Source organism: Python bivittatus, unplaced genomic scaffold, assembly GCF_059951505.1.
Source record: "Python bivittatus isolate LINGU-HERP-01145 unplaced genomic scaffold, Pbiv_v1 ctg000080_np1212, whole genome shotgun sequence".
Classification (NCBI taxonomy): domain Eukaryota; kingdom Metazoa; phylum Chordata; class Lepidosauria; order Squamata; family Pythonidae; genus Python; species Python bivittatus.
This window is the reverse complement of record NW_028277035.1, coordinates 761,494-783,604: the sequence shown is the minus strand read 5'-3', so window position 1 is coordinate 783,604 and position 22,111 is coordinate 761,494. Positions and strand designations below refer to the sequence as shown.

The 22,111-nt window shown below is 40.0% G+C and overlaps 1 protein-coding gene across 1 annotated transcript in view; it reads right to left on the bottom strand.

Moving 5' to 3' along the window:
- The window catches only part of RAB37 (RAB37, member RAS oncogene family), an 84,191-nt gene that overhangs the window by 28,431 nt on the left and 33,649 nt on the right, over nucleotides 1–22,111 (bottom strand). Inside the window, exon 2 of the mRNA XM_088133299.1 lies at nucleotides 14,299–14,409. Within this exon, the coding sequence (XP_087989425.1) occupies nucleotides 14,299–14,409 (111 nt within the window). The remainder of the gene's footprint in view (nucleotides 1–14,298; nucleotides 14,410–22,111) is intronic.

Genomic DNA, 22,111 nt, shown 5'->3' with positions numbered 1-22,111 from the left:
CACTGTTCCTGGGGGCCATTCTTGACAGGGCAGCAGGGAAATCTTCCAACTGGGCTCTGCCCTGCTACCTACCTGATCCCCAAACAGAGCCCCTGTGGCTCAGAGACCTGGCTTTGGAAGAGGGATCAGCCTGAGAGAGGGATCAGCTGAATGGGGAGGGGGGATGGAGGGGCTGCATGGTGCAGAGGGAGGGAGACTCCTTCATGGCACAACTCCACCACCTCATCAGCTTTTTTATTATTTATTTAATTAATTAATTAATTAATTAATTAATTAATTAATTTGTATGCTGCCCATCTCCCCCAGATGTTTGGCCATTGATTTCCAAAATGAGTGTAATGCTGTTCTGGATTACAGACTGGTTTGTATCACTTTATGGCTGGACTGCTTTTGTCAAGGGATCAGGACTTCCAGATGGCTTGCAGAAATAAATATCTTTGGCTTGATATAGATAGAAAAATAATGATTATATACCAACATGGAAGAAATTAAACAAGGAAATGAAAAAGTGAGCTTCAAAACGTATCAGCATTTTAGGGCGAATTGCAGTGGTGAAAATCTAAAAAAAGAAATATGGAAAGGCTCCAATTTTATTTGAGCAGAAGTAAAACAAGAAGGCGTGAGTGATACAGTAAAAGAGGAAGACTGCCTCTGGCCTTTCTGCGACCCAGCCAAGTAGCAGAGCCCTCCAGGAGCAGTCTGAGAATGGGACTATATAGCAACCTTTTACTGTTTTGCGCTCCCAGGTTTTGGGAATAGTTCCTTTTTTAAGGAATCTCAGACCTTTTGGGGAAGCAGAAGCTCACATTTTCAGCAGTGGAATTCACACACCCACCCAACCACATAGTCCTTCTTTGGATTACATCCCGTACCCAGCAAAGGTATGGAATTTCCAGGAATTGCTAAAATCATAAATCTCCTCCTGAGACAGAATGCGTTGGACAATTCCCACACTGGATGAGCTGATGTTTGTGAAACTAGCCAGCGTTTAAAGTACAAGTCTTCCTTTCTAAACCAAAAAGGTGTAGTTTTTCTTTAGTTTGATCTCTGACCTCTACAGGTAAATGAATTCTTTAGTTACATATGGTTTGGAAATAAAACAATATCTGAGAAAGAGTAAATCTGATGCCACAAAAATTCTCAGATTTCACTGAGTCTTCTCTAATCTGAGAAAATCCAGTGATTAAATACAAGGAAAGGGACAAAAAAGTTTGTGTTTATTTTGGAACTGCCAGAAATTCTTCTCTCATTTGCCCAGTGGTAAAAGATTATCTTATTTCAATAATCTCTTTATCTAACCTATTATAAGTGAGGTTTTTTGCCTTGGTGTAATCTTACTCATGGGACTTACAGACTTCAACTGCCCTGGCTCCTGTTGATTTTTTTCTTTTTCTTTTTCTGTACTGAAATAGTCCCCAGTGTTTAGCTAGTGAAACCAACTGTTGATCTATGAACAGAATCAGATCTTTCCCATAGGATCAACCAGTTGGGCATTTGGTGACTGGAAGACACAGCACTGGGAGAAAAGCTGAGGGTCACGGTGTGTGCGCTCAGAGGTTCTCTTGGTTTTGGAGAGAGTTTTTAACAGGAGCTTTGCTTTTTAAGCTCCAGTGAGGCTATTTTAGGACTTAACAATATGAGATTTGCATTTCCCAAATGACAAGAAAACATGCCTCTGTTATCATCCATTGGGTGCTACAGAAAAAAAGAATTCAGGTTCTCCCAGTGGCATACGTGGAAATTGGTCCATAGAGTGTTACGCTGGGATATAAAAAAATTAAGCTAGAAGCTGACCCTTGAACAGAGCTGCAATGATGGTCTCAGTGGAATTCTTGCCTGAATCAGCTAGCCATTTTGCCTCTCCATGAGAAAGAAAAAAATATAATAGGTAGTAATTTTATTATTAATTAGTAATATGAGAACAGAGGCAGTCTTTCAAGAAATGTGTCTATTTCACACTAAACAGTATTTTATCATCCCTTAAACGAGTCCACAGATGATGAAGAGACTTACTGTTCTCTGGAAATAGCCGTGGCCCCACAACATACTTCACCTGTTCAAATCTCCTTAATGGTGCTCTGGCAGCACAAGATCACACTAACAAGGACAAAAATCACAATTTGGGGGACACAGAATCTCTGCCCAATTGCTCCGTGAAGTGCATAGGAGACCTTGCACTAGAAGAAGACAGGCAAAGCTACATTACCTCACTAGCCTCTTCCCCATGGATCAGGAAAGCAGCCATAAGTATGGCTTGGCCAGTACAGCCAATCTGTGTTTGGGGCCTTGTTGGTAGACCTTGAAGTGATTTCTCTAATGGAAAAGCTCTTTTTTCAGTGAATCTTTCTCTCCAACTCTTTTTCCTAGAGGATTAAGTAGGAAAAATAGGGCAGTTAACTGGGTTTAGGTGTTCCCAGATCTTAGTTGATTAAATGAAATTTGTTTAATGTTATTTACAACTGGATCTACTTGGAACTAATTTTAACCATCTAGGAGAAGTTGACTGGGTTAATTTACTCCTTTTTGGTGTTCCCACAACTTGCTATCTTCTAACACAATTAACTGTGCTGTGGGAATAGAGACTATGACTTAATGAGGACAATTTTTAAAAGAAGTCAGTTTCACTAGGGCAGATTAGCGCAAAGGTATTAACTTTTTGCTTGCCAAGAACTCCTATTAAAATGTTATACACTTTCTTGTTACCCATTCATAATTCATAAGTGAGGACTCCAAAAAAACCTTTTTCTGAGGAAAGAGATGATACTTACAAAAAGGTGTTGTCTTACTGTGGAATTTAATGTTATACATGTAAAACTCACATATTTTGGTATGTGATGCAAGTGGATGTTGTTCTAAAAGTAATTATGCTTGGCAAGACTGGGAAAAGTAGAAGAGAAGACAGCAGATCAGATGAATGGACAAGTTGGAAGAGATTACTGGAATATCTTTGGAAGAGCCATGAGTTAGTACTTAAAACAGGTTAAGTGAGACTTCATACCACAGAATGAATTCCGTTTCATCCAGTGACACTCTCCTTCCACCCATCCTGCCTCCACCCTTCCACCCATCCACCTTCTGAATTTTCCATGGAACAGAACGGTTGCTTCCTTCCCATCTCCCATCCTATCTTATAATGGGAGTAGATCTTGGAAAGGGAGGAAATGGTCCTGTAATCTTTTCTGTGGCCCACAATTAGAAGATAATATTATATTCTGACTATGAATATAATGTTATCTTCTAATGCAGGCCATGGCCAAATGCTCACACCTTCCAAGATTCACGTTGTCTAAAATTGTCCTTTTCCTCCTCAGTTGGTTTACCTTAAATGCCAATGCACCACTTAAAAAAAAGATAAAGTTCAGTGCCCTGTGACTTCATGGACACGTCCCTGTAGTTTTCAAGTGCAAGCATTCTCAATAGACTAGATTTCCTTCTCCAATAACACTGGATGCATACAACTTTGTTTTATTAGCTTACTTATCTTATTAGCTTATTAACTTAGTGTACTTCCAAATGATACTGTTTTCCCATTTGCTTCTCCCCTCTTGCTTAAAAACTATTTTGGTGTTCAGATATTTATGTAATTTACGTAACTGGAAAATATGGCACTTTTCAACAACTCAGAGTTCAAGCATTCTGTGTAGAAAAATGTCATTCTGATAATCTTAAGAGTCACTACATCCCTCCTTTGAAGCCATTTATTGTATGGAAGGTATGCAATAATCCACTGCAGTGATTCACAGTAACTCCTACAGAATTCACTTTTTCAATGATTTACTGTTTTCTATTGAATATTGTAATTTGATTACCATAGATAGCCAAGAAAACAAATGGATCATCCAACAAGTCAACCCAGAGTTCTTACTCAAGGCACAAATGACCAGGCTCAGATTATCATACTTTGAACAGTAGTTCTCTGGAGAAGGCTCTAATGCTGGGAAAGGTGGAAGGAAAGAGAAGATGACCAGCAGCAAGATGGATGGACTCAGTTACAGTGGCAATAGGTGCACCATTGGAAGATCTGAAAGACCAGGTTAGAGATGGATTGTCATGGCGAAAATCTATCTATGTGGTTGCTAGGAGCTGGCAACAACTTGATGGCACATAATCAGTCAATCAATTGATTACTGTACAGAGGAAATCTATGAATATATGGGAAGAATTAATCCATAACCAATTAAAAACATTTCATCATTATTTGTTATAAATCATTTAATTAGCTAGCTAAATTAATTTTTCCCCATGCATTTTTGGGGTTCACCCATTTTCTATCCAGACCCACTTACATTCATGTGTGTGGCCTTTGATTCATTGCAGAAATGAAGACAAGTACTGGGGGAAGGAGGGGGTGGAATTGCACAGTGAAGCAGCTTCATTCATCAATGTAGCCTACCTCCATCTGCCAACTGTTTTATGGGCTGGCTGGTTGCTCACAGAGCCAGGTCTCTGTGCCAGGAAAAGATGAAGAATGCCATTTGAAAGAGCTGAATCTCCCACTGCCCAAATAACATGTCCCTGGGTGTGTGTGTGTGTGTGTGTCCAGGAATCACAAGGGAGGTGGTATGTCCATTGGGATTAATCAAAGAGTTCCCCTGGGATTTATCAAATCTAAATCCCAAATCATCTTCCCAGAATTTGTTCAGAACATGTGTTAGTATGAGTATTATATAACAACAATAAGATTCCTTTGCTATTAAATTTTGATATACATCTTAGCTCAAATATTGTTAATGGTCTTAATTAATGAGATCTAGCTATTTTACTCATTTGAAACCAGTTGGTGTTTCTGGTTATTTCTTTTGTAAAATATACTCATTAATTACAGGATTTTCACCTATAATCTAGTTCTGTAAAATCTTCTGCCTACTGCACTGAACATATTTATCCTCATAATCAAAAGGAAATGTTGAAGGAATGGGAGAAGGGAAGAAAGGTCTGGGGCCAAACATTGTTTCCGTCATTTGAAGTAGTAGGCATCAGTTTCTCAGTGAAAGGTTCAGCACCAAACAGGGAATAAGTTAAGAATCTGTGATGTTCCTTTGGTTTTTAAATGTATTTATAGATATATGTATAAGAAATGCTTTTGGGGTGACATTAGAGAGGTGTTGATTAGTGATTCACTCTATCATCTTACAACTAGACTCTTGTAATACATTACATGTAAATCTGCCTTTGAAAACAATTCAGAAGCTACAACTGATACAGAATGCAAACACCCAACTACTAGGACAACCTAGTTTAGTAGAGCAACACCTATTTTAAAGTTGCTGTCCTGGCTTTTGGTTGGCTTCAGAGCCAAAGTGCTAGTTATTACATATAAAGCCCTGCATAGCCTGGCAGCGGGATATATCAGGGACAGCCTTGACAGGCAGAATTCTGCACATCTGGTCCAAACTTCAAGAGAAGACCTGTTAATAGTCCCTCCACTCCAGGTGAGATAAGAGGAGTTGGGACAAGAAGACCATTTTTCCGGGTGTAGGACCCCACACAAAGGAATACTGTGATCCCAGTATACCTGGTCCCAACTTCCTTACATTCCAGAAGGCCCTTCAAACTGTTTATTTCAATGATCCTTCCGCTGATAGGGTGATTGTGGATGTACATTTGTGTAATCATGTCATCTTGATTATTAATATTTTATTTAGTTCTTTATAGATATTTTTAAATTGTTTTGTTGTTTTATTGTTCCTTGTTGTTCACTATCCAGAGTCATTTTTGATTGGGGAAGTTTAGAAATATTAAATATTAAAGAATTAATAAATGAATAAAATAATGCAATGAGGAGCATGGATGGAAAAATTAATGTATTGAAGACCAAGACATTGACTGATGGATGGATGGATGGATGGATGGATGGATGGATGGATGGATGGATGGATGGATTTCACACATTTATAAGGCTTAAGCTTAAGCAATGTGACTCTGGATGGTGTTCAACAAAAATTAACATTAACAGAAAGAACCATACATCATTTTAAAAAACAACCCAATATATAAAATGGCAAACCAAATGGGATAATTAAGACAACCAAAAGTAGACTCCACTCAGCTAGACCCAAATTCCTGGGGGGAAAACCAGGCCTTCACAGTGAGGGCCCATCGTACATCAGGGGTGGGGGGAATCATTCCAGAGGACAGATAAGATTGTTGTATTTGACTGGAAAATCAGGGTGAATTATTGTAAGTTACAAATAAATGGCCAAAAAAAATAATAATGGTGCAAGTAAATGAATTTGTGTACATTGGTAGATTGTTTACTCAATATGTAAAGTGGATCTGAGACATTTTAAGAAGTGCAAATGCTGGTAAAAAGGTAGCATATGGTCTGATATGAGACATGAATGTTTATTAAAGCATTGAAATAGTTCATATACCAAAGTGGATAGAGCACATTTCTATCCACTTTGTTATATGGAAGTGAGAGCTAAGTGTTTCAGAAGAAACATGAACGAATGCAGTGGGAACGAGGGACGTAAGAAGTGTTATTGGTAAAACAAGAGGTAGGGTCAAGAATGAATGGGTACTGAATGAATATGGATTGAATACAAAAGTGAGTGACTAGTGTGAAAGAAGCATGTGGAGGTGCTTGATCAAAAAGAGACTGAATAAGGATCAAAGCACAGTTGATAGAAGAGTGAAAGTGAAGGGATACTCAAAAATGAGAGGTGAATCACAGTTGAGAGGAAGTGGAAAGTGAAAGGATACTCAAAAATGAGAGGTGAAAAGTTCAAGGAACAAAAGTAATGGTATGAAGCAATGTATGGATGGGGTGGAAGCAGGGACTGTTTGCAAGGATAGAAAGGTGGGGAGTTATAGTGAATCATGCTGATGTAAGCTAAATTTAGTTAGATTTCCTTTTCTCTTATTTCCCGTGTTTAATTCCTTTTGCCCACTGCTTCTCACTCTTCTTCTGCACTTTGCATAGCCTTGCTTACAACAAAAGGAGGTAACATGATAACCGTATATGTATATATATGGTCTTGCTGTCTGGGAGGAATGGCATTACCCAAACAATAGGGAATAGTTTGTATCCACTGAATTCTTTGACTACTTTCTGATATGAAATAGCACTGAGATTTCAAATGCTTAAACTTCCATCATGCTTTATTTGCCTAGTCATGGGGTGGGGGTGGGGGGTATAATTAGATATAAATGAAGAAATTATTGCTATCTATATAACAGTCAAGTAGTAGAAAAGAGAATTAGGAGTGCTTAGAATAAAAAGAGGATGTTGGGAAATGTAGTCATTTTAACTGCAGCAAGAGCAGTTATAATTAAGGGTTTTGGTTTGTTTTTACTGTCCAGAAAGTAATGATGCCTGCAAACACAAGGCAGATTGCATATCCAGATAAGGTTTTTTTCTTCACTTTTTCTAACAACGTTTCTAGGTCTCCACGACCTTTTATTTTAGCTCGGGTTTTCTACTACCCCCTGCTAGAGAAACCTGTATTTCCAGTCCCTGTTAACAATGCTATGGAAAATATTCAAGAAAAGTGAATGTGCCGGATTCTGAAAACTGACCATCAGTTGGCACTTCATCATTTCCCAGGTGATTTAATGCATGTAAGGGGTGTTTGCAAGTAGTATGATGCGGGGAGGGGATAAACTATGCAAATAAATTTTCAGGTAATTGCATGAGGAAAAAAGCTTTCTCTTCATAAGCAACTGTGGCTGTCAAATCGGACCTGTGTTTTGTCTCAAGGTGTTGACAGACAATATGACAACACCCTCCTCACAGAGGCAGGAAAAAAAACCCTAAACCTGCAGCGACTGGTCTTCTCCCGGTTCCAGCCGATGAAGCCGAAATCAACTCCACCTCCGAAAGATGCCTCTGAGGAAAGGGACAGGTGCCCGTGTCTGTCACTCTTGGTGAAGAGGGTAATGCAGACACAGGCCTGGCACTCTTCAGTGTCCTGGATTGAATCCCAGGATCTCTGGCATTTTTTTTTTTTTTTTAAGATTCCTTTCGTTTAGAAAAATAGGCAGCTGGCATCTTACTTATTTCCAGCAGTGGCTCTGGGCTCTGAAATGATGGCAATGGACGGTTTCTGCTCAGTACATCTTTGGAAGGGCTCTCTCCTGCCCAGAAAAACAAACAAGGGTAAAATTGGGGAGACAAAGTACACTTTGAAGGATGAGGATAGGGAGAAGCAACCTCAGCAGTTTGTCTTTGAATAAATGGGTTTGGTCACTAGAAATGTCCTCTATGGTAATCGTTTTGTAAACAGACAAGCCTCTTTTTTCTCTCCCTCCCTACACTTACTATGGTCATTTTATGAGAATACCTACAACTCTCAGACATTCCAAATGTGCTCACTAATCCCCAAAGATTGTGTGCCTGTAATGGTATGTGGGGACAACCTTGGGAGACAGGAGGAAGAGCCACAGCCAGGGGAATGGATAAGAGGCAGCTTAGCCCACAAAAGGATTGCGGGTGTGGCAAACATCTCAGAAGGGACCCTCCCTAGTTCTTTGGGCTGTAAAGGTGATGGGGGAGAGATGGACCATATTTTTCCATCTATAAGATGCCCCCATGTATAAGACGACCCCCACTTTTCCAACCCAAAATTAAGAAATCAATATTTTAAAGATAGTGCAGGACACATTTTTATTTAGTAATTAGGTAACATTTACATGATATGCTCAGTGGGAGGAGGTCCAAACCGTCTCTCTGCAGCTCTATTTCCATGCTCTTTTGCATAACTGAATACATTCAATCACGAGTGAAACTTCCGATAGCTTGTCTCTGCAAAGAGACTTCCTCCAATTGGTTTGTTCAGCATCAGCTGACATCAGTTACATAAGGCTCGTGATTGGAGGAAGTCTGTTTGCAGAGACAAGGTATGGGCAGTTTCGCAACTGCACGGTTCTCTCCTCGGCTTACTTCCTTGCATAAGATGCCCTTCGATTTTTAGTGTAACGATTTTAGAAAAAAGTATCATCTTATAGCTGGAAAAATACGGTACTTTCAGTCTTGCAAGATTCCATTAATGTAACCTTACAATAAAGCAGAATTAGTTCATTTGGCTGTGTTTGCTCTCTGGCCTACCTCGCAAGTCTAATACTGCCTCTGATTTGGAGTTCATGAAATTACAGAAAAAGTATTAACCTACAGCACAGCTTCAAGACACAGAATAAGGGTCATTGAGATTTCACAGCAATGTTCTCCCCTCCGATATTCTTGTGTGGTTTTAGGGCATGTTGATCCTCTCATGATACATAAATATAGGAAGATGACACAGGGAAGGACAGTGAGGACCATTTGTGCACTTGAAATATAGCAAAATCTATTTATCCTGGTATTCTGCCAAATCATCATCATCAACATCATCGTTATCATCACTCAGATCAAAAGACCGAGCTGAAGTGTAAGTGTTTGATTTCCTAAAAGCTGCAAGAATGGAAGCTGTGCTCTGCTGCCAAGGGAATAGGTTACATAGGCCATTTCCTCACCACCAAGTAACTTTGTAATCCTTGAGGGAAAGAAATGTGAAAGGGTGGTAGTAAATATTTTACATTACAGGGATATTTTGATAACAAACTCTGGGAAGGCTATTAGATCATTAAGGCAGAAAGAGAAGTTCTATGTTGCCAAAAGGAATATCACAAGGTAGAGAAGCAGCAGTGTCTGCTCCAGAAAGAATGAAGGCTATGATCCATAATTTTTATGACCTTGTAGGAGACCATTTTTCTTGCTCTAATTGCATACAATATATTTCTATTCAAGTGTTTATAGTGTCCATTATTTAATAGCATTATCAAGATAGTAATGATATTTATTCTGTCTTAAAAATATCCTGCAGCAGAAATAGTTCCTTGCAGCTCCATGCTGGTGTTTACTGTTTAACTCCAGTTTCCATCAAATGGGAGAGAAGAAGCTTGTTCCTCAAAATAAAACAACATTCCTACAGTACTCTAGGGTGTCCAAAGATCTACATATACATTATTCAATAATCCCGATAACCACTGTGAGAGGCAATGTGGTGTTATGCCCATACTGTAGTTGTGAGAGAAGTAAGGCTGATGTTGATTAAAGGCTTCTTCTAGATGAGTGAAAAAGACAATACTTGAATGAAAGGCTTCCTGGTTCAAACAGTTCAGTTTCTTAGGCAATGAACAACAGCCACCATCTCAACAAAAACGCTTTCAACTTTAAGATTTACTACCACAGACCTCTGGCCTCAGCAAAATCTGCAATCTTTCATTCATTCCAAAGTAAGTTCTCTTCTAAACAACCTGCCACTTGAATACTTTTACTTATCTACAGCATCTCTTGCTCCAGAGATATCCTTTGCCTTGTTTCTTTTTCCCTTGTTTAAAAGGATAAGATGTAAACATAAGGCTGGATTTTCCCACAGGAGTCTTGTTAACTTATGACAACACCTTTCTCCCTGCTAAAGATCTTCTCCTACTAGATGGATGATCAATTAGGAGCTGCAGACAGGCACGTAGACAAATGGACATTCCTTCCAGGGAAAAATACACAGTCAATTGTTGCTGGTGCCAGTGGCTCTCCCTACCCACCTACCACATGAAGACAATCTTGCCTGCCCCGCCCCCACCACCTATTAAGTTCCCAGGCCTGATAAGTTTCTGGAAACCTCAAAAAATCCAAATAAGCAGCACTTGTTTTGTTCTAAACAAGCCTCAGTTCTCAGTGCAGCAGCCTATTTTCCTCTGGTGTTAATTCTGAAATGCCTGCCTTCGTATGGCTCTGCTGGGGACTTTGGCTAATGTCAATGTATTAGCCTTAACTAGGAATAGTGTAACCTTTCCTGAGCTGGTACCTTCTAGATGGATGTAGATAAAACCCTCCATTGTCACAGCCACTGCATGTGATGGCTACGCTGGGTGGACAGGATATCACATTTAGTGATCATGAAGTTGGAGAAGGCCATATGCTTTATTTTTCAATTTCATCCCCAAGTGATAAAGTCTAAATCATCCATGCCTCTCCCATTCCTTAACAAAAATAATTACAAGGTCCAGTCTTAGATCCTGCACTCTTCAACATTTTTCTTAATAATTTGGTGGAGGGAGTGGAGAAATTTGCAGACAAAATAACATTGGGCAGGAAAGCTAATATCCAAAAACATCTTAAATTAGAGACATGGGATGGAAATAACAAAATGAAATTGAATAGATTCACCTGCAAAGTTCTTCATGCAAGAAACAGAAATCGAGTGTATGAGAATAAATTGGGGGATACCAGGCTTGGTAATGGTAGTGGTGGAAAAAATCTTGGAATAGTAGTTGATAGCAAACTGAATATAATTGCAAAAAAACCCAAAGGCAGTCTTAGGTTGCATCAATAGAAATATAGTCTCTACATATGTGCAGTAGGTCCAATTTATTCTGTGTTGGCAAAATTCCACTTGCATCAAACTTTAAGAAGGATTTAAACAATCTGGAACAAATTTGTTAAGAGTGAAAGAAGGTAACAGCAACTAGAATGATCCAGGGACTAAAAACTCTTAAATTCCTCAAAGAGAGATCGAAGGAACTGGGAATGTTTAGACTTGAGAAGAGACAGCAGAGGGAGGGGAGACTACAGGAGCATGGAAGGTTGTCAGACAGAAGTTCCAGACCTGTTCTTCATAATTCCAGAATGGAGAAAATAATGGGCTTAAGCTACTGGAAGGCACATTCAGTTGAATGTCAGGGGACAAAAAGCAGTGGAATCAGCTAGCCTCCATGGGACGTGTTCAGGGGGAGATTGGACGGCCATCTGTCTGGGATGCTTAAATTTAGATTCCTGCATTGAGCAGAAAGCTGGATTTAATGGCTGAAGTTTCCCCTTCCAGTTCTATGATAATAACTCCTTGATGACATTTGCATGTTAATTCAAGTGGTTTTCTTTTGGTTCAGTACCTTCTACCTTTTCTGAAGGAGATGCCAGATCTTGGCAAAATTTCATACCACTTTTGTCGGTACAGCGGCCTGCTGAGACTGGTATGATCTTTGTATATGAAGATTTGCAGTGTCTCCGAGTAAGGAAAGGTTATGTTTTCCTCCTGGCCAACTGTGTATGTTGATTATTTATCTGCTTCACCCATCCTAACAATTTTGACTGTAAGAGGAGGAGGAGGAGGAGGAGGAGGAGGAGGAGGAGGAGGAGGAGGAGGAGGAGGAGGAAGAAGAAGAAGAAGAAGAAGAAGAAGAAGAAGAAGAAGAAGAAGAAGAAGAAGAAGAAGAAGAAGAAGAAGAAGAAGAAGAAGAAGAAGAAGAAGAAGAAGAAGAAGATTCTTTTTCACAATCCATAGGGGAAAAAAACCTAACAATTTTGCCAGTCTTAGAAACAGAAAAGATTGCTTAACTAAAACTGCCTGGTATCTGCCACATGAGGGCGATATTGCACTTTCAAAGCTCCCCCTTCTTGGGCTCTATCCAGTGTTTCCTATATGCACTACAGTCTGGTGTATACTAATTGTGACCTCGTGCTCCCAGTTTGGATTTTTATGTAGCTCCAGTGGTAGTGCCCTCATATGAGAGAGTATCAGCAGGTTTAGGAAAACACCAAGGGTGCAGAAGTACAGAAAAATCTCCAAGGGAAAAATACTTAGATGGGAAAGGGAGTCTAACTACAACCTATCCCAAAGTTGCCACTATGTTTGCGGTAACACTTAGCCAATTTTCACTGATCTCAAAATGCAACGTTAAACCTGGTTAGGACTTGGATGGGAGGCCACCAGGAAATCTCAGGGGTGGATGCTTCACTGGGCAGTTAAAAACAAAAAGATGACAGTTGTATATCACTTCTGTACTGATGCCAAGGAAGAACGTGGGCATATCGCTGCAGTACCCAAAGTTAGAGGTTTTCCCCTCATCTCACCAGTAAGATGGTAACACACGGAAACCTTCCTACACCCAATGAAGCTGAAATAATCTGAGGCGTGAAATAGAATATACAACCTGAAGAAAAATGTTTAAATCGTTTGTATTAAGTCTTAAAAGATTTAACGATGAACTAAATAACTAATGTTATAAATAAATAAATATAAATAAATAATGTTCATTTTACTTTAAACAGTTCTCCTTTCTACATGGGAATAGAAACATCCCTTTCTCTTTTTCTCCCCCCCCCCACATTAGCATTGGGAGGGGTTGGCCTATCTGTCTGGGACACGCGTTGATCCAATGGGGTCACATCACACAGTGGGATGGGCAACTTCGCCAGCTTCCCAAGGCACTGAAGAGGACTTCTCTGGTAAAACAGGCATAGCTTTCCGTTACATGGCAATAAAAGTGAGAGGAAAGTAACGATAAAAAGAAGGAAAGTAGCAGAGGAAGCACAGAGGGTTTGTTTGAGGGGGTTGATTAAGGGCACAGAGCACAATCTGCTACATCAGTGTTTCTCAACCTTGGCAACTTTAAGATGTGTGGACTTCAACTTCCAGAATTCCCCAGCCAGAATTCTGGGAGTTGAGGTCCACACATCTTAAAGTTGCCAAGGTTGAGAAACACTGTGCCACACGCATCTGTTTAGCTGACTGAGAACCAGCTTTCTTAACTTGGGACATCTCACTAGGGTGTAGAGAAAGGCTAGGCTATTATTTTAGGTTTAAAAAAATGAAACTTATTGCAAGGCAAGACAGCAACCTACAACCTAATCTTTTCCCTGGCCTCTGTTGGTTCCCTAGACAGGACATAAAAACAGTTCAGAGTAACTTACAGAGATCATCCCATGTAAAAACCATCCTGGGGAGTTAGCAGAGCCTGGGGTTACGATTTGTCTCCTGATAACTGATTGTTTCATGACCAACCATACCCATCATGTCCTCCAGTTTTTGAGAAGACATACAATACACTCCCCTAATTCCAAACCTACAGCCATTTTGGTATAGTGGTTAAAGGCACCAGGCTAGAAACTGGGAGACGGTGAGTTCTAGACCTGCCTGAAAGCCAGCTGGGTGACCTAGGGCCAGTCCCTTTCTCTCAGCCCTGGGAACAAGCAGAGGAAGGCAAACCTTGGGGGGAAAAACCTTGCCAAGAAAACTGCAGAGACCTGTCCAGGCAGTCACCAGGAGTCAAGACTGACTTGAAGGCGTTAAAAAAACCAAACCAAACCCCCCAAACCTAGCCATCAAGGTTGCCAATCCCTAGTGCAGAGACACCCAAAACTCCAACATAATCCATGCATTATATTACCACATTATTTGCCATATTAGTCTTTCTCTAGGCCTCTTTGCTTGACTTATTTATTACTACTGTCTGCTGAGTTATCGTATCAGAAGCCAAATGCCTGGACTTCCAGAATAAAACATTCCCAGGCGGATGCAGCAGCCAAGTGGCCCTTACGGTAAATCCGATGCCGACAGTTGCAGAGAAAGAGCCTGGGATGAATTTGCCCTGGTCAAACTGGACCAACAGTGATGTCTTCCCCACTCCGCTGTCTCCCACCAGGATGGTCTGCAGAAAATCAGACAGAAAACCAGATGAACATTGGGGGGGGGGATAATAATCCAAATCTACAAACTGCATCCCAATGAAAATTGCTGATGTTCCACCTGCTGTATTATGGCCACTAGCAAATTCATGTCTGCCTTATAGTTCTGCAAAGAAACACAGACACGGGTTTGAAACAAGTGAATGCTAGAGCAACTTAGGTGTCATTAGATCCTGAACTAAAAATCATGTCTGATCATTCCCACATTTTTCAAGAATCACTTCGCCTTTGTTGCTCAGTAGCTTCCTGAACTAAGGAGGGGAGTTCTGCAGTACTTTGCAAGCCGAATGCTATAGGTCAGAACCCCGTTAGAATGACTTCATGAAATGGGACCTTCCTCGTGCCTTGGAGGGTTTCAGCCAAAGCCTTTTAGCCAGGGCCAGATTAAAGCCAACGGATGCCCCAAGCACAGCCCAACCATGGTGCCCCTTGACCCTTCCACTGCTTAACTTACAAAACATTAAGACTCAATAAGCGTTGAAGGTGAAATAGGAGATTAAAAATTCAGTTTTCTTCCAGGCCATCCCCCAGGCTGGACCCCACAACTATAATAAATATAAACTTTAAAAAAATAACACTAAATATAGTAAGCAATATAAGCAAATTATTTACTTATAACTAGGGCAATAGAAAAAATGCAAATTTTCAAAACATTTTAACGCATTTTTAATAAAATTGTTATAAGGGGGAAAATGCAAATGCAAAAATGTATCGAAAACTAAAGTCGAGTGTGGCAATGAAAAGAGTTAAGGGCGTGAGAGCTAGGGAGAAAAAACTCTGTGGTGCTCCCCTTCCCTTGGTGCACAGGCTTCTCTTGCTTAATGGTTAATCCAGGGCTGCCTCTGGTGATCCATTCAGAATAAGCTAGTTCCACATACCTTCAGAACGAAGGTAAGAAGACTAATGTCAGAAAAAGAGTTGCTCTGGAGCCAGAATGCTGCAACCACTTTAGATGTTTTTTGATTTTAAAGACTAACTGTTGATCAGTGGGGAAAAAAAATCTATAATTTATACTTCAGCAATATTTTAGTGAGAACTGATCAAAATGATACTATAGAGCTGCAAGTTTTTTGAATTCTCCAGAAAATGTTATCAGGTCAAGTGGTAGAACATGATCTGGTAAAAATAATGCTGGAGAACTTGAAAGTTAGCAAAGTGGGTCATTTTGGTTGATCCTGATAAAGATAATAACCAAAAATAAATGTATTTTACTCAATGACAGTCCAATGGAGGAGAAATTATTGAAAGATGCATACACCTTTAAAGCAAGAAGGGTCTGTTCGGCAGTAACAGTTTGAATTTCAGCAACTGAAAAGTTTACAGTGAATAAATTATGAACATACGCTATGTTGGAAAATTACTGTGGGTACTTTCCAGTCGATTTGCACCCAGCAGACTCCTAGTCAGTCCCTTGATCCAAATCAGAGCAAGCACACACACCACTCAGTTCAGCTAGCACAAAAATAGCCGGAAGTTTATTTATTAAACATCCACAAACATAAAAAATATTTAAGTGGCAAAAGCAGGATAAAAGGCAGGCAAAAGCAGAGAGAGAGAGAAGAGAGAGAGAGAAACTGGAACAATAGGCAAGAATTTACATTAGGTGTTTATATCAAAAGGCACGGCATTTTCCAGAGCTGCTGGAAACAATGGAGTGGTTAATTAGTATAGACAGTCCCAAAGGAGGATCCTTTGATTATTCCAGCTTTAATCTTTTTATGCACATAGCAGCAGCAGCAGCAGAATAGAGATGGAAAGTAGGACACCAAGTGACCTTCCTCTATTCTGCAGCTTAAAGGGAACAATTTGGTGGGCGGGGATGATGTATCCAACACCCTGGTGATAGTTCTCAAAGGGGGAGGTTGTGTGGCTTATTTCTGGCAGCTCACAAAAGCTTATACCTTTTAATAAAATGTGCTAGTCGAAAAGGTGCCACCAGACTTCTGACTTTTTCCTACTGTATCCTATCATGGCCCATCTCTTAGAACTCGAGGAGAGTGAGTGAAGGCCCTTCCCCGTCTCCGTCTCGGCCCCTCCTCCCTCCTTCCCTGCACTTTTCTTTTCCAGAATGAAAGGGGGGAATGCTTAAAGGTCAAGCCTTATTTTATTTCATTCATAAATCTACTCTCTTAGAGTTCTCACTTAGAATGGGCCCTCATTCTCCCCAAACCTTTAGCCACTTCCTAGCTCTTCCTAGGAAGCAGCACAGATTCAGGCTGTGTTGAAGGCAGCCTTCCCAGCCTGATCCTCTTGAGATTGGTTGGGTGGAATGATTTGAGTTCTTGCCCAACTTTTTTGGAGGACATGAGGCTGGGGATGGCATCCTAGCAATTTGTTCATATTTTTATGCTCTTTTAAAAAGGAAGAGATAGGAACAACACACATAATCTTTCGGGTATGGTGGCCTTTCATGCTTCTTGGAGCACCTCAGGCTTCCATGTTGAATCCTTTTGCCACCAGCCTTTATCTTGCAATGCTGTTATCCAAGAGGATGTGATTAAGAGAGCTCCTAATTGTGCTGTCTTTCATCCATGGATTGCCTTTTGGCAGGTCTTTGCCCTGGTCTGAACATGACCAAGATGGTAGATGACTGCTTGTTGGCTACCTGCTTGTCCCCTGAACACATGGCATCTCCCACAGCTGTTTCCTCAAGATGGCTTCTGTTACACCTCAGTATTTGTCTGCTATCTCTCTGGACCTCATAATAGGATTATTCTGTTGTATTATTCATGCCTTCTGCCAGATAATCCTATTTGTTAGGGATTGGGTCATCGCTGTGTTCCATCAAAGAGAGCGCTAAGCACTGAAGATCTCTAATTAGCAAGAATACAGTCCCATTCTAGTTACAGTAGCTGGCCTCTTCAGTTCAGCCTTGGTTCTAATAGCCCCTTGTAAATTTGCTATAAAGGCACCACATTTGGTGACACTTTTCATTGGTTGTAATAATGATACTTGCTTTTTTTTCTTAGATAATTCACACTGCTTCCTAGTCTTCATTTTATATACTCCATCTAGTTGCCACCCTTCATCAAGGGAATCACCAAAATCCCTTTGAATCTTTTCCTGCTTCTGACTCCTCCTCTGTTTGATTTCAACATGTTCAACTTTTGTACTACCCTTTATCAGATTCAGAGCTTGGGCTCTAGTATTTATATCTTGTCTTTAGGGATTGGAAATTTGCATTTTTATATACTGATTTTAGAAAGCAGATTTGTTTATTTCAAAGAAATGTGAAGGTTTGGTAGGTGGAGTCTGGGGAACAGTGTTGCAACTTGTGGTACAATAGAACAACAATAAGTTTTCTGCCAGATTTATAAATGTTTCTGATGCCCACTTGCTTCTTCTTGCAATGTTTTTGTATTCCCCACACAATCCCATTAATTGGGCTATTGACTTCCTCAAAAGAGAGAAAGTAATGGGGAAAAATAATGACATGGACATTCGGATGCAATGAGAAGAGTTGGGGGGTAGTTAACATTTTGCCCCCAGACCACTTAAAAAGACTCTGGCTGTATTAAGTATTTGATCTGCCATGATGTTGTTACATTCATTAGCCAGAGACACACAGGGCAATAAACTAGACTTCCTCTGAATTCTGACTTAAAATGTTCAAACCAGTGTGCTGGGGTACACAGCCTGGTTGTTCATCCTTGGCTCCTCCAACTTGCAGGAGCAACTAAACAAATAAGGAACCTCAGTCTGTAGGGTTTTGTTTTGTTTAGTTTAGCATTATGCCTGGACCGGTTTGTTGCTTCTCTAATGAACCAGAGTTACTAGTCAGGAATTGGTTTGTGCTTCAGATTTGTTAAGAGAACAACACACCAATTTTGGACATAACCCTGAGCAAACCTTGGTTTGCTAAGCCCTTTCTTCTGGCAGCAGAAGCAATTGGGAGCAAGTGGTCAGGATGTGATGACGTGTGAATTGGGCACTGTCACTTCATAGCACAGAGTACACTTTTCCTCCTTGATAGGCAAACTTTTTAACCCCATGCAAATTAACGTTCCCCCCCTCCCCAACATATCTACCATGCTCATCAGTCAATATAAATTTTGGTTGTAGTTGGGAGATTATATACAAAACAACTCCACTTCTTTTTTGTTTGTTTGTTTCTGCTGAGATGAATTCTTCACTCAAATTTTTGTGTCAAATATTTTATATCCTTTTTTCTAATATGCATTTCTTGTAAGTAAATTATATCTTGTTTTAATTTTTTTCAAATAATGATTTTTTCTTCTTTTGAGGAGCATTTCCTCCATTTATATTCCACATTAAGCACCTGTAATCCATAATCCATAAAAATTTAGAAAAATCAATACCCATAGCATCTAATTCAGTATCACTCCTTTTACTTTCCTGCTGCACCCGTGGAGGCTTTTGTGTGGTCTAATCTGTCACATTTTTCTAGAAATTCTCTCGCTTTCTGCACAGAATTCAATCGAAACCTCTGCTGTTTGAAAGTAAAAATCACTCCTTCCATTTTGTCCCATCAGAATGGAATATTTTTCTGTTTAATTCCATTAGTCAGAAGTACTCTTTCCTCTTACACAGTATTCTAATCAGAATTTCTTTAAGCACAATTACGTCTGTATTATCAATCTTCAATCTTGTATTAAAATGCTGCTGCAGAACTTGGTCTCTTATCTTCTTCTTGATAAAATGCACCAGGACATCCCTTGGAACATTTCTTAATTTTGCAAAACTTGTATTTATTCGATAAACTATGTCAATTTCTGTCTCTGTATCCTCTTCATCCTATTCCCAAAAAATTGATAAAGCTTTGATTTTTTTTTAGATTTTTTTTATCCCGCCTTTATTATTTTTATAAATAACTCAGGGTGGCAAACATACCTAATATTTCTTCCTCCTCCTATTTTTCCCACAACAATAACCCTGTGAGTTGAGTTGAGCTGAGAGAGAGTGACTGGCCCAAAGTCACCCACCTGGCATTCATGCCTAAGGCGGGACTAGAACTCACCGTCTCCTGCTTTGTAGCCTAATTACCTTTTCTCTAATGTCTTCACCAGAATCACTGGAATTGCTCTGAATCTCTATCAAAATTCCTTCTCTCTCAACTCCAATAATGCCAGATTAACTAAATCTCTTTCCATCTCTCTATTTATAACTTCTGTCTTACTTTCCAAAATTTCCACTTTGTCATTAATTTGTTTTATATCTCCAGTCACTTATTTACAGAGTTTTCCATCTTCTTAATGTCTTCTTTTGTCTCTTCTTTCATCTTTACAAGTCTTTCATCCATTCTCTCTTCAAAAGCTGCCAATTTAGTATGAAGTGATTCAGACAACTTTTTGCCTAATTCCTCAAACAGTTTCTGAAGCAACTCTGGTGTACTTCCTCTCTCTGCAGGCTGCTCTAATGATCCTCTCTTCCCTTCTCCTGTTTCTGCCGCTTTTCCAGTAGTTGCCATTTTAGTATTGTAATCCAAAAAGGAAAGTGTCTCAGTTATAAGAGGGAAAGTAAAAGTCAGGCTTCCCTTTTTTTTCTGTTTCGTCTGTCTGTGTCCTTAATACTTTTATCCCAAATGGCACTCAGTAGTTATAGTTACCGTCACATATTACCTTTATTTTTAGTTTGTAAAATCCACCAATCGTCTATGCTCTTTAATGCTAAACAAATAACATTTCCATGAAGGTCAGCTCCATTTATCTGTTTAGTTCCAATATTTTCAAAAGCACTTTCACCAAAATTTAATATTTCAAAATTACTGTCCCCTTTATCCATTTTAAACTTTCTAACTTCCAATTCTTGTTACGCTTTTTGCTGAAATCCTTTAAAGCCCTTTCCCCCCTCCTTCTTTAATCCAGAAAGCCTGTTGACTCACCAAGTGGATTTCTTTTATTCTACCCCTCAGAAAATCTCTCTTTAACTGTAGATTGGTTATATTCGATAGTGATTAAGAAAGTGAGGCTTTTGCAAACCTTGTGTCCATATTGGCTGCATTATGGCTGTGAGCTTGATTGAAATCTTTTGACCCCCAGTGGCTCGACTCACAAGTCAGCAGCAAAAACTTCAGTTCCCACAGTCTCATCACAAGAGGCAGCTGTCCAGAGTACAAGAGGGCAATCTCACAATCTGTCCTTGTCAGAAAAGACTGTGCCAGCCAGAATTCACTACCTGGCTGCCAATCTCTGCCACAGTGTCATCCCTGCTCCATCAGGGACATCTAGTCTACCATAGAATCTCACTCAGAAGCCAAATTCTCTTGCATTTTTGAAGATTTAAGTTTTCACTGTTTTCCAGTGGAAGTTACAGGTAGTCCTTGTTTAACAACCACTTGTTCAGTGACTATTCAAAGTTACGATGGTGCTGAACAAGGGGACTTATGATCGTTCCTCGCAGTTGCAGCCACTGCAGATCCCCACAATCACATGATCATGATTCTAGCACTTGGCAACCAGCTCACAATTACAACAGTTGCAGCATCCCACAGTCACATGATTGCCATTTACAACCTTCAGTGCCAGCTTCCAACAAGCAAAGTTAATGGGGAAGCTGGCCGGAGGTCACAAATAGTGATCACATGACTACGGGATGCTGCAACTGCATGGTGTTTGCCTAACGATGGCAGCTGGAATGGCTGCAACTGCCATCGTAAGTCAGTGTGGTCACGTGATATCATGCTTAGCAATGGAGTTGCCAGTCCCAATTACTGTCATTAAGCGAGGACTACCTGTATTACCTGAGATTGTCTGCATGGAGAGCAATTCATGAAGTTGCACTGTAGACTTTTCACAGCTAGTTGGTGTTCACAAATATGTTTTGGTAGCCTTCTGCCTGTTTGTCCTTTCTAGTGGTGTTCATAGTCCTTGCATTTAATTTTGTAAATGACTCCTGTTTTGTCTTCTTTTGTTACTGGGTCTTTGGATTTGCATAGGGTGCTTTGTAGGGACTTCATTGATTCATATGCCACAGTTATTCCAAATGGTTGGAGTAACCTGTTAGGGAATTCCAAAATGTTTTTTTTCTGAGTTGCAATGTTTGCATTGGTGGTGGTTGGGTTGACCTGCACTTCTGATAAAATTGCACAAGTATCCATTGTGTTGAACGTTTATTCTCCATTGTGTTGTAGTTTGTTTCTGCTTTTTGTGATCCCAGTGAGCTGCAGGCTAGTCTGAGTAGGGTTTTTTATGCAGTTCTTGGGTATTGCTGGGTTGATGCTGTCATAAGTTGAGGACATGGTTTGTGTGGGCCGCTTTTAGTGGACTTGGATTTGAAGCCTTTTCTACTGATGAGGCTGTCCCATCAGATGTCCAGAAAATCTGTTGTTCATCACCCACTCACTACTCATGCTGCCCCCCTTTTCCAATAAAAAGTGTTCATTTTCAGCTTTCCTATAGTATTTGCCTCTGCAGTATCTACACAGAAGCTGAAGTTCACTTCCCAGGTCTTCTGTGCTTATTTTAAGGGTTGCAGGTTAATGCACCTGGTAGCTGCAGAGTCAGTGCTGTCATCCTCTTTCAGAAAGGGTAGAAAATGCTTACAGAATCAAATAACTTCCACTTTCAAAAGCTATTTTATTTTTCACGTAAAAAAGTCTTGGCCTTTCTCTTTTCTCAGTTCAGAGGAAGTGGCTGTTTCCTGATTCCTGATGATATTGAACAAATGCAACGTTCAGAATGTCAATTCTTATCATTACAATATTTC